The 12,957-nt window shown below is 42.5% G+C and overlaps 2 protein-coding genes across 5 annotated transcripts; one reads left to right on the top strand and one right to left on the bottom strand.

Annotated features, from left to right (window-relative positions):
* Positions 1 to 1,051: 1,051 nt before the first annotated feature.
* Positions 1,052 to 7,741, bottom strand: mtfr2 (mitochondrial fission regulator 2). Of its 2 annotated transcripts, none has more exons than XM_029426047.1 (8): positions 7,617 to 7,741; positions 5,592 to 5,766; positions 5,334 to 5,438; positions 4,486 to 4,610; positions 2,425 to 2,633; positions 2,028 to 2,325; positions 1,645 to 1,828; positions 1,052 to 1,564 (listed from the first exon to the last, which is right to left on the bottom strand). In XM_029426047.1, exons 2-8 carry the CDS (start codon positions 5,661 to 5,663, stop codon positions 1,520 to 1,522), a joined length of 1,038 nt encoding a protein of 345 aa, XP_029281907.1. In that variant the 5' UTR covers positions 5,664 to 5,766; positions 7,617 to 7,741; the 3' UTR covers positions 1,052 to 1,519. The 2 variants fall into 2 exon arrangements, with proteins under 2 accessions (XP_029281907.1, XP_029281906.1); XM_029426046.1 differs by lacking the exon at positions 7,617 to 7,741 and adding an exon at positions 6,872 to 7,059.
* Positions 7,028 to 9,791, top strand: armc1l (armadillo repeat containing 1, like). 3 transcript variants are annotated; one of them, XM_029426050.1, is made up of 7 exons: positions 7,028 to 7,122; positions 7,658 to 7,836; positions 8,015 to 8,106; positions 8,368 to 8,551; positions 8,658 to 8,774; positions 8,978 to 9,052; positions 9,164 to 9,791. In XM_029426050.1, the coding sequence occupies exons 2-7, from the start codon at positions 7,684 to 7,686 to the stop codon at positions 9,356 to 9,358; spliced, it is 816 nt and encodes a 271-aa protein (XP_029281910.1). In that variant the 5' UTR covers positions 7,028 to 7,122; positions 7,658 to 7,683; the 3' UTR covers positions 9,359 to 9,791. The 3 variants fall into 3 exon arrangements, with proteins under 3 accessions (XP_029281910.1, XP_029281908.1, XP_029281909.1); XM_029426048.1 differs by having other exon boundaries at positions 7,067 to 7,200; XM_029426049.1 differs by having other exon boundaries at positions 7,067 to 7,200; positions 7,664 to 7,836.
* Positions 9,792 to 12,957: the final 3,166 nt, after the last annotated feature.

Here is a 12,957-nt window from a genome sequence, read left to right on the forward strand (position 1 = left end):
ACATAGGAGTGTCGGTTGGATCAAACCAGGGCCAACTGCCATTTCATGTTAATACAAGACAGACGCATCCTGATTAGACTGATTAACTAACGAAAGACAGGACACAGCCAAATCCTGATCAAACTGATTAACTCACTGAACTCACTGTATCACTCAATATTCTGTTTATCACTCAATATTCTGTTTACGTAACTATTACCTTACAAGCATCAAAGGGCACTTTGGCTCGGCCCCTGTGGTTTTTTCATCACCTCGTCTCCAAACTAAATTGTATAAATTGCTTGTGTCTTCTTCCAACCTGTGCTCTCCTACAGACTACGCTGTGTTCTGTAGAACTGGTGCCTTTGAGATCTCAAATTAATGCACAAAGACAACTCTGTCTCTATCACCATTTATTTGATTTTATATACATCTCTCCAGAGTAAAGCAGGAAAACTTCCACAATACACAATGTAGATTCAAAGTTTCCAGTATTTACCTTTTCATCAAGTGAACGGCAGCAGTTCAGGAGTCAGAGTAAATTGAAATTAAAGTTTACACAATAACATACATTACTTTCTTTGATTTATGCTTGAGACTGTTCTTGCTCACCGTTCGTCCGGTGAACAAAACAATACTTTTTTTTATATGAGTAGCACTGAGTATGTAGCTAGTTTCCACATTATCTTCCGTTTTTAATGCACTATTTGAGGTCAGTTTTTCTCCAAGTCAGAAGCTCATATTCACTTTTTAGTCCACAGTGAAAAGCAGCAGCTCATGTGAAGCAAGGCGCGAAGGCGACGTCAGGGTTAATAAAAAACAGTTCAAAGTTTTCAAAAAAGGAAAGTAACTGAATAAACGGCCTATTAAACAGCTGAAGTAGCTATTTAATAATGAGCTGTGATAACAATGTGAAATATCACATGCACAAGTCTGGCTTTAATCTTTGTCGCAGTTTGAAGATTTAGGGCGAAGAAAGTTGCAAATTTCAACTAAACCAGGACGTGGACATACATACTGTACATACTGAAATATTAGAAACATGGGAAAACAAGAACAACCACACAAATTGATCAGTGCACTTTAAACTTTAATATAAACCTGAAACAGCAGTTGCATAGAATAGAGCTGGTGAATCTCAATGTCCAGTTATTTATTTCACTTTAAAGTTAAGAACAATAAGACCATAAAAAGTGACTTTAAAAAGCAGGACGCTACAAGCTTTAGTGCATACCTGCTTAAACACATTATTTAATTTTAAAAGGATATCATTAATATATGAATAACACTGGAAACATAAGACTCCACTGTACAAAAGCAACACAAATATACATTCAAGCTTCCCAACAAAGAGATACGTAACAGAAACAAGCACTTTGTTCATCACGAGACAAACGCTCTTACAAGAACAATAGAATAGACAAACGAAAATAAAAAGTGAAACGTTAAGTCAGTAGCTGCAGGAGTAATCCGTTTGTGAGGCACATCTGTGGGAGCTGTAATTGGCGGATGAGGTGTCTGATGTTTGACATGTCGGGGTTCAGAGGTGGAGGCGCCCCTGACTGCGTCTGATGTGGATAGGAACCTGAAACAGAAGCATCAGAATATTAGACCTGCAGACAGGAAATGTGCGAGTATGAGTAAGTGTGTCTGTGGGAAACAGACCTTGGGTGAATCTGGACTGCCGAACGGCGAGAGTTCTAGCGAGTTCTCTTTGTCGGAGGAGTTGTTGTGGCAATGCTGGGCGAACTTTCTCTTCAGCGCTTCAGCGATAAGAGCCGCCGGGTCACTAAGCAACGCTGCGCCTCCCCTACTGCGCCGCTTTCTGACGGGTGTGCCCCCCGGTGATCTACAAAGAAAGGAAACTATTTTATTCTTGTATAGGTTAAACACAGGAAAATATTAAAATGGGGGGAAAAGAAAAAATCAGAAAAGGAAAACCTTTTCTGAGAGCATTCTGCAACATTAGGACAAACGCATTCATATTGTAGGATATTAATATTGGTATAATTCTGGCACACCCATATTCTACCAATCCTAATGCTTACCGATCCACGGAACGCAATTTAACTTGATTTAAGTCCCTGAGAACATCCAGCATGGATGGCATCCCTTTAACCTCCGAGTCCTGAGGCTTGAGCTGACCCTTGTCAAGGTTTTTGTCGTTCTTCCTGCGCTGGCGGATCAGCTCTAATAGAGACGAAGACTCGGCGGAGGACCCAGGGCAGGGGGGAGGGGGAGGTGGAGGTGGAGGCGGTGGTGGAGGAGCAGAGCAGCGAGGTGTGGAGGTGAGAGGTGGCTGAGACATCAAAGGCGAGCCTGGGGTACTCCGGGACTCACATAGACCTAACGAAACGTTGAAAAAACACAAAAGTTGTATTTACAAGCACGACATGCTGAACACATTTGTGTGTTTTGTGAAAAGGAGGTACAAAGAGTGCGTACCTGAGGCCGGAGCAGCAGTAACGATCATGGCTATCTGAGCTTGCAGTTTGAGCAGCTGACTCTCTAGCGCTGTGATCTTCTTCAGGGCGTCTGAATCTGTCGTCGGCTTCGCAGAGCTGCCTCCTCTCGGGGCTTTATTCTGGGCCGGTCCTGGGTATCTCACCACATCTCGATTTACAGTACTTCGCTTCTTTGGAGGTAAATGGTTCCTGTGGAGACCATGCATCGGTTCTTAATAATTAACATTTTCTCACTTAAAACGAACCAAATGCAAATGTATATTTTCATAGCGGGAAAAGACATAAGTCCATGCAGATATGCATTTCTAAAGGTGAATTAAGTGGTTGCGATAGAGACAGTTCCCAAGAAGTAAACACTTTAAAGCAGGGGTGGGGAACCTCTGGCCTCCGAGACGTATACAGCCCGTGAGACCATTTGATCCGGCCCTCGAGGTAATTCGTATAACGCATGCAAATAAAATCCACTAGCAAAACAAAACTAGACGGCAATATTTTAAATGGGGGACTGACATTGTTTTTCCTGGCCACGGTCAGGGTCCTTGAACACAACACGAGCGGAATGTGTCATCACGTGGTCACGTCATGTCAAAAAAGAGAAAGCTGGATGCAGAATGTCGCACTTTCCAGGAGAAATAATCTCGAGCGTCATTACAGCACGAAACATGCCAAACTGCACGAGCTGACAGGACGAGTGCGTTTGGATAAAGTTAACGCTCTTCGGCGGAGTTTGGCCCAACAAGCAGCTCTCTGCAGAGCGTAACATGCACACATGGAAAGATAGAGAGGTAGACCACCACACCAAGAACAGACTGTTCCACCACTGCTGTGCAATTATCACTGCCATTTACAATACTCACTTTATTTTCTATCAACCACTTGGTACTATTTTTGATTCTATTTAATTATTGTGTACTGCCTTTTTACTTCATATGTTCTTTTGCTGTGACAAGATACATTTCCCCGTTGTGGGACTAATAAAGGATTTCTGATAAAACAGAAAGATACATGGATACAAAAAGTTGCTTTTTTGCACAGCATAAAAGAAAGGTGAAATGAATGGGCTGTGTCTTAAAAATGTTTTGCAGAGGTTATGAGTTACATAATTAGTACGGCCCTCGAAGGATGTTGTAAAAATAAAATGGCCCTTGATAGGAAAAAGGTTCCCCATCCCTGCTTTAAAGAGATAGATCAGATTTGTTGTGGTGTTGTAAGAGCTACTTAGCGATACATTGGTCCAGTTTTAGTGAAACATATTGGAATACCAGCACAGAAGCTAAGCGGTCTACTGCGGTCGACGGGGGCCAGCAACTCCAGCTCAAGAGTTGCTGGTCTCTTGCTGCCTCGATCGGTTAGTTTGTTTGTGTAAATGTGCCACTTTGGTTTAAAGGTTTATTTCAGATTCACGTCACACACTCAAATTTTTGTCAATGGAGTCTGGTGGCTTTAAAAGACAGCATAGATAGATATGACGACTTCAGTTCCCTGTCTGAAAGGGCTGTCTGACGGCAAGGGAAAGCAGTGAAAATATTATAAATATAACCTACACTTAAACTGATATTGATTTATTTAGTCAAGCATCTTTTATGTTGCTAAAATAGGTTCTGCTGCTGCCTCGCCCGCAGCAGTACATTACTTTGCTTCTGTACTCCCGTCTGTTTCATCAAACTGGGGGCGTGCTGACTGCCTTCTACTGTATGTAATACACCGACTATGGATAAGTACCTCAGACACCCTCCACTTCGAGGGACATTTCGCCCTTTGTCAGCGCTTTTCTTTACAAAGATCAGATAGGCTGCAAAAGTTTTCATTGTGTTTTCATACCAGCCAGGGAGAGTGGGCATATTTATTCATGCCTGCCTACATTAAGCAAGCCTTCCTGTTTGCTTGAGAAAAGTACAAACACAATATGTGTTAATATACTAATGCAATACACCACTGAACAGCAGCTCACGTGTGGTTCATAAGATTCTGTAGTTATTGTTCTCTGCACTGGGAAACATTACCTTGCCCGGGTTTGTATTATGTTCAATTGTGTCCTTACCTGGTCTTGGCGAAGCTCTCCCCCTCATCCTCAAACACCCACAGGACGTCAGCGAACGAGGGGATGGCACGCGTCTCCACAGTGACGTCGACATAACCGTGCGGCCTGTTGGTGAGCAGAGGGACCTGAGGACCAAACGTGGACAGGGAAGGATTACACACTGAGACCCTGACGACGTGACAAAAACATCAGAAAATCACTACAAGTTTGTCGGCTTAAATTTGGTCAAAATGTGAACATAATTCTGCAGAACACATTTCACACAACTTCTTTAAAATCTAATTCAAAAGACCCAACACTGCATAGTTCGAGACACAAATCAAGGTTAATTACGGTTACAACACTGTGAGGTTTGAGACAGCAGAGCATATTTACTAACGATAAAGTAAAAAATATATCAAAAGAACTTTCATTTCTATTCTTGCAAACAATATATGAATTCAAGCACTTTCAATGACCCATGTCTATGTATGTCAATTTTCAAGGCCTGGATTTTCCCCACTCAAATTCACAAACTTTCAAGGACCCATAGAAACAATGGCAGAAGAAGGAATGTAAGAATTGAAAAGAGAAACAGGGAAGGTGCATAACTGTAGAAAAGTGAAGGTCTTTGGTGTGTGTCTTGTTAAAATGTTTACACAGGATACAGTATTGCTTCTGTTTACAAAGTACTATGTGACAAACATATCATTTAAAATCAGGTCACATATTTTTTTTGTATAAGCAAGCGTTTTACAAAAAGCACACAGTTCCACCTGACTGGAGATGTTGAATTTGATGCGGTAAAGACAAATATATATAATTCCAGATAATGCTCAGTCTCTCAGGGAACACAAGTAGTCCAGTACCTGAAAGTGGACGCGTGGTGTAGGTGTGAGCGGGAGGCTGGTCCCAACCATCCGTACAATGCTGCGATGCTGACCACACAGCTGACTGTCCCACACCGGAACCAGCTACAGGCAAGACGACACACACACACAAAATAAAAAAACAGTCTTGGTTGAAATTTGCAATCCTTACAAACTCTGTTAACTTTTAGACAACTAGCAAGTCCCCTGATATCCCTGGTTAACGTAGTAACAACAAAAGCATGTCTGTGCACTCACCATGTCTGGAGGCACTCCAAAGTACTCCAGGACGACATGCAGCACATCCAGAAAATCCTCGACTAAAGACATTGGAAGGGCTTATTAATGCACCAGCTGATGACTGCAGAGCTCCTCTTTCTGCTAACTAACTTGGCAACACAGGATATATGCCACTGAGTCACATGCTTTACACCTGAAACAAAACAAAAAGATCCAACACTTAGGCTATAAAACAGAACAACTTAAAGTCAGTACACCAATCCGTAAAGACAACAAATCAAGTCTAACATGAACAAGTCAATTACAAAAATCAACCTAATGTCCCTATTCTTAAATGCAAGAATCCAAGAGCTTATATTTCTCTGCAAGACTCAGAAGAACTTTCTTTGATCTTTAATAGGTTCGACTACTTTACAGGTCTCTCTAATGGGATGAGACAGCTGCTGACTCAGAACGCTGCTGTGTGCCCCATACACCGTTAAAGGTTCAATGTGTAATTCCAAGACAGCTCATCTAAAGATATAGGGGGCAGTATTTCACCTATAAACTGAGTCCATACAATCTTTAATGTTCATATTTTAATTGTAGTAGTTTGGCACATTTATTGTATTCTAATGTATTCTTTAAATTGTGTATTGCATTTACTTCTGTGTAATGCCTGTCAGTCAGTCAGTCAGTGGGCAAGAATACCAAAACTCGACCAAACTGCTGAAACTCTGAGAGCCAAAAACATCTGCTGTTTTATAATCTTCACGTGGAGCTGATCCCTCTGTGTTTACTGGAGCACTAATGTTAACCTAATAATAATAATAATAATAATAATAATAATAGCCTAATAATGAACCAGATATAAACACAGAAAAAAACCAATTGTGGTTCCACTTGGGCATTTTCAGAGATGGAGGCGCAAAATTAAAAGAAAATCTATTTGCATGTCATATTTCAAAATGTAATTCCACAAGCCTCTGGAGTCCATCATTGACGCAACTGTCAAAGTGTCACCTGGCGACATCACACACGGATGCTCAGGGAGACGGTTGTCTCCGTCTGTACTGTTGGATGCCTTAGTCGGCTGTGAGAACCACGAACGTAGTAGGTCGCATTGTATCAGCACAGCGGGAGGTTCAGAGAGGATTTTAGTTTTAACCTAAACAGAGTAACCTGTCTGTTTGAGAGAAGCGCAGGTATCCCGCGCAGGCACCGCAGTGTGTGCTTCTGCTTTTATGTGCTGCATGGCTCAAAAGTAAACTGCAATACCAGGAAACATGCTGGATAAGCGGAAATATGCGTGTACTTACCGTGGACTTTTCTTGACAAAACATGAATTAGTAGCTACATTTGTCCGAAAGCTTCATAATAACCTATCATATAAACTGTAACTGCAGATAAACACTACGAACGTGCAGTTTTTCTCCCAGCTCACGAGTCTACACAGCGAGTCTCTGAAGTCAAATAAAGCCGCAGCACCAAAACGTCCTCTGATTGGCTGCTAATACAGAACTAGTATGAGGAGCCAATAGGAGTGGGCGACCGTGCAGCAGAGGCAACGGTTAGTTGCCCAATTGTATGTAACGAAAAGTCTAACACCAAATTTGTATTTTTGTACACGAGCTACTTCTTCTTCTGGGTAAGAAAACATCTCAAAAAACATATTTTCACTACAGTTATAGCACCTTCGGGACATTTATATTATTATTTGATCTAGCAATCCCATACGTTTGTGTTCAAACGGTGCAAATAAACATTGCAAATGTGTTTTTGCTAAGTTCTCTTCACGTTTTTTCAAAAGTAGCTAGCGTTAGCTATTTAGCTAGCCACAACGTTAGCTAGCAATGTGACTTTACATGACAACTTAATTTGGCGTTTATAAACTAGCTTCGTACATTGAGGGTCCTTGATTCAACACATACAACATTGACTGTAACTTTACCTTCAATCATCCAGTTATATATAACTAATGTTATTGCATTTTCAGAATTAGGCTAACGTGTGTTCAACGTTCACCACAACACAGAATATGCCCACCATGGCTTTAACACTAACCTTAAATCAGGCTAATTACACAGTTAACTTTATAACTTCAGTTTCAGGTCTTGTAAAGTTAATACAAATGATGGATGCACTGTCGGTGGTGAGTCAGCTGCGGGACCTGGCCTCTGAACCGCAGAACCGAGAGGTGATAGTCCAGGATCAGGGCTGTCTCCCCGGGTTGGTTCTCTTCCTGGACCACAAGAACCCAGAAGTGCTACTTTCAACACTTCAGGTGAGTAATAGATACTAGACTGATGTTGATCGTGGTTGTACTTTCCTCCTGCTAAATACACCGTGTTTTATGCATAGGTTTACTACAAGTAGTCTAAACATGTTTGGTCAATAGGTGTAGCCGATTTCACAAATGCAGTGCATACTTGAATCCCTCTTCTGTCTTCCTTTGTCCTCAGACGTTGCGCTACTTGGCTGAGTTGCCTCCCAACATCCCCACCATGAAGAATGAACTCGGTATGATGGTGAGCTTGGAGAATCTAGTTGGGAGGTGAGTGGCTGCTTGACATTTCCAGGTGTTCTAGTTTTAACTGTCTCCCGCATTAATTCCATTTCTGGTTTTTTTCATCAGCATTTACTCTTTCATGTTATAGCACAGACAGATTAGTACTTTATTAGTAGTGAATGGAAAAGCCTAATAGTTATAACTTGTAAAAGATGTTCAGTCACCCTAGATTTAGATCCAGATATGTGGGTGTCAATTCAGAGGTCTGGAACCAGGCTACAATAAATACAATACTTCTCTATTTAGGGATGGCCTGTCTGTTGACATCACAGCCTTGGCCCAGGAGGTGTTTGACATTCTGAGTGCACCTGCTAAACCTGTGCCACGCACACCTGAGAGGGAGAGGAGAAAAAAATCCCAGTTCTTTATCAACTCCACCCAGAAGAAGGCCAAGTCTGTCACTCTGCATATCAAGGGGCTGGACAGCATTGTGAGTAGGCTTATTGACATATGCACACACTCTATGCATGACAGTGATGATTATTATTATTATTATTATTATTGCCTGCAACTAACAGTCTCCCTCTCTTATGAAGGACCAGCGAAGCTTGTGTGAGGAGGCTCTTCTGAAGGTCAGAGGAGTGATCAGCTTCACCTTTCAGATGGCTTCCAAGAGATGCACCATCCGCATCCGTTCAGACCTGCCCACTGAGGTAACACACAAAGACCGACATTTACTATCAGTGTTTGCTTAGGAAGCAACCGTCCTGTTAAAATATTAGTTCAATCCCTCTAGTTATAGGCAAGAGTTGTATTATTGCATTATCAAAACAACTGGTATACATGTGGTGCAGGAATATGGAGTAGGAAAACAGAGTACATCTGATCTCCTTCCCTGATGTTCCTATTTTTACAGAGTCTGGCATCGGCCATTGCTGCCACTAAGGTGTTGTCAGCCCAGCAGGTGTTGAAAAATGAGGCAGGAGAAGAAGTGAGTAGTGGTCTTAAAGCAAACATTTTGTGTTGAAGGCAAAATACTATTTGCTTCAATGGTGGGTTTGAGTTCACATCGAATTCTTAACTTCTCTCAAATACTTTACAGGTTTTTGTCCCTCTGAACCCATCTGGAGAGGAGGTCCAGAAAAACGCGGCTCTACCAGACTACCTCCCAGAAGAAGAGGAGAGCCCAGAGAAGGAGGTCGACCGAGCAATTTCCCGCACCACATCTAAGGAAGATTCCAGTGGAAGCTGGCTCAACGCTGCCGCCGGTTTCCTCACCAAAACGTTTTACTGGTGAAACAGCCGCAGTTCAATTCTCCGAGATCCAGTGGTGCAAAGTTGTGCTGAAAGACTTCAACTGCTGCCTGTTACTGGAGTGGACATTACCGGATGAAACAAGCCACCATCCTGGCTTTGTGTGCATAGTCTGAACTTCACCAACATGCCATCAATTGTTGTGAAAAACTACAAATTATCAACATGTGCAAAAGCACTTCTGATTAAGCTCTATTCTGTTTACTTAGTTGAATGGAGGATCACACACACATGAAAAATATATTTTGTCTTTGGACTTACATAATGCTGTTTTTCTATCCAGTATTTTCATTAAATGTAAATATTTTCTTATTCTATCAAACTGTCTTAACATGTAAAAAAAAACAAAATGTATTTTCTGTATAAATGTATGTTGGTAGTTTTGGTTCATGCTAAAATAAATCTGCAAAAGTAAATTCTTTTGATACTATTATTCAGTAGTTGATCAAAAAGGACAATCATTGCAATACCACATCAGTGAATAGGTAATCAATCAAAACGTTTTATTTACTTGCCAATCGGTACAGCTGCAGCAGTTGTACAGCATTCAGTTTTACAGTGTGTAACTAGCCATTAGCTTGTTTTCTATAATTATAATTTATTAGTTTACAAGAGAACCTCATGATTTACAATGTATTTAAGTTGCATTTGTTCACATTATTTAATTTAGTATACATAAGTTTTATTGTGAAGTCTCGTTTGGTTGCTCCCGTGTTATTAAGACTTAAGAATTAATTAAGAATTAAGAATTTTGGACCAGTTGGAGTTTACGTAGAGATTTGTGAGGAAAGCCAGAGAGGATGGAGTTGCAATAATCTATACGGGATGTACCAAGAGCGTGGATAAGAATGGCGGTGGTGTTTGGTGTGAGTGACGGGCGGAGACGATTAATGTTGCGGAGGTGGAAGTAGGCAGACCGAGTGATGTTGTTTATGTGAGCTTCAAAAGATAGGGTGCTGTCGAGAATGACACCCAGGCTCTTTACTTGGAGGGAGGGGGGGACTGTGGAGTTCTCAATGGTAAGGGAGAATTTATCAGTTTTGGCCAGAGTGTACTTGGAGCCAACTAGAAGAACCTCGGTTGTATCACTGTTAAGTTTGAGAAAGTTGGATGAGAACCTTTCAAGAACATCAAAAAACCTACTCAGAGTGACTCAGAAACGCATGGACACAGTTCTACTCCAATATCATCAATAAAAACTCCAAGCAGTTGTTCTCCACCATAAATCATCTCCTCAGGCCACAAACTATTTCATACACCGATACCACAGAAGAGCAGTGCAATAGCTTTATTACTTTCTTCAAAACTAAAGCTTTTCTCTCCAGCTCCTCCGCTCAGTCTGTCCCTGATGTCAACCCACAGCCTGGGATTTTCCCGCCTCTTCGCGTCTTCTTGGAGATCTCTCAGCAAGAGGTTGAGGACGTCATCCGCTGGATGAAACCTTCCACCTGCACACTGGACCCTTTTCCCACAGCCCTGGTAAAATCCAACATTTGTGCTCTAAGCCCCCTAATCACCCAAGTCATTAACCACTCGCTCCAGACTGGTCATGTCCCATCTTCTCTAAAAACTGCCGTCATCAGACCACTTCTCAAAAAACCCACCTTAGACCCAAATGTCCTCACCAACTACAGGCTCATCTCCAACCTGCCATTTTTATCAAAAGTTTTGGAAAAAGTAGTTGCAGCCCAGCTTCAGGACCATCTCAAAACCAACGGCCTCTTTGAGAAATTCCAGTCTGGATTCCGTTCCGCCCACAGCACCGAAACTGCTCTGGTCAGGGTCACAAACGACCTGCTGATGGCGGCTGACGCTGGTTCCCCATCTCTACTCATCCTCCTGGATCTGACTGCAGCGTTCGACACGGTCGACCATCAGATCCTCCTTCAGTGCCTCCACTATACCATCGGACTCTCTGACTCCGCCCATGAGCTGGTTCCGGTCCTACCTCTCTGGAAGAACAGAGTACGTATCATTGGGAGGTGCAAGTTCCCAGATACACCCAGTAACCTGTGGTGTCCCTCAAGGGTCGGTTGTCGGCCCCACTCTGTTCACCCTCTACACTCTGCCCCTTGGCCGTGTCATAAGCCAGCATGGAATACTATTCCATTGCTACGCTGATGACACACAGCTATATATAAAAACCGACCCGATGCCACATGCAGCCCCACTGTCGACATCTTCATCATCACTATCATCATTGAACACCTGCCTTGATGAGATAAAGGCTTGGATGAAAGAAAATTTCCTTCAACTAAATAGCTCAAAAGCAGAGGCCTATTTTAGTTGGCACACCACACCAGGTCCAGTCTTCCCCCATAACCCACCTCACTTTTTCTGGCCAAGACATCCCCCTATCACTATCAGTCACCAACCTAGGTGTAAGATTTGACCCTCATCTGACCTTTGACATCCACATCAAACATCTGTGCAAGACCTCCTTCTACCACCTCAGGAACATTGCAAAACTCCGAACCACACTCTCCCTGTCAGACTACTGCAACGCTCCTCATCGGGATTCCAAGCGGGAGCCTTCAAAAGCTCCAATATATCCAAAACAGCGCCGCTAGGATTCTGATGAGGGTGCGAAAATATAACTACATCACACCCATTCACCACTCCCTCCACTGGCTTCCCGTCTCATTCAGGATTGAGTACAAAATCTCCCTACTCACCTATCAATGCATACATGGAAATGCTCCTCCGTACCTCAAGGAACTCCTCCCTCAACAAACCTCCACACGCAACCTCCACCCCCCCAGGACCAAGTCTGTTGTTGTCCTGCATTTTAGCGCCTTGAGATTGCTTTTAGCTTTGAAAGGCGCTTTACAAATAAAATGTATTATTATTAGCAGCAGATCAGATCAAGACTCAAGAGCTCCGGAGGAAAGTTTTGACCGGTGACAAAAGACCTCAGTGCGCTTCCAATGACACCACAAGACTTCCTCAGGTTATAGCATGCAGCCAACGAGGTATAGTTGTTTGTATTGTACTATTATATACGTTGGTAGGAGATTATGCTACATCGTTTGTTTGTTTGTTATGTTTAGTTTTCACGGTGGGTCTGGAGGAGAGAAAGCTCCAGATAAACCCGTTATAAGAAAGCCACTTGTGTCCGCCTGTGCTTGGAGGGAGTTACAGTGAAAACTCGCCTGTCCATCGACGCGAGTGTGCCTTAATTGACGATGCAGCAACTGTGAAAGACCTTCCAACTTAGAGCTGCAGCTTGAGTTGGAGGTCCAGCAGAAACAGGAGGCCATGGACAAAATACAGACAACAGAACAGAGGGCAGCAGAGCTGGAGCAGAAGCTTGAGATGGAGGCCCAGCAGAAACAGGAGGCCATGGAAAAGATGAAAACTGAATTTGCAGAGGACCTTCAGAGACCTCAGTTGAGTGGCATACCGTCAGGCATCCACAGAGCTGTGTTGAGGAAAAAGTTGAAGAAATCGGAGCTTGAATGTCGAATCAATTCAGAAAACTTGTAGTTAAATAGATATATTTATTAATATGATAAGTCAAGCATGGAACATATTCTCAGCTGAGAGACGTTCTTGTTTTGCAGCCTCTTTCTCCCCTGCTCC

The sequence above is a fragment of the Cottoperca gobio genome, chromosome 24 (assembly GCF_900634415.1).
Source record: "Cottoperca gobio chromosome 24, fCotGob3.1, whole genome shotgun sequence".
In the NCBI taxonomy this organism is placed as follows: domain Eukaryota; kingdom Metazoa; phylum Chordata; class Actinopteri; order Perciformes; family Bovichtidae; genus Cottoperca; species Cottoperca gobio.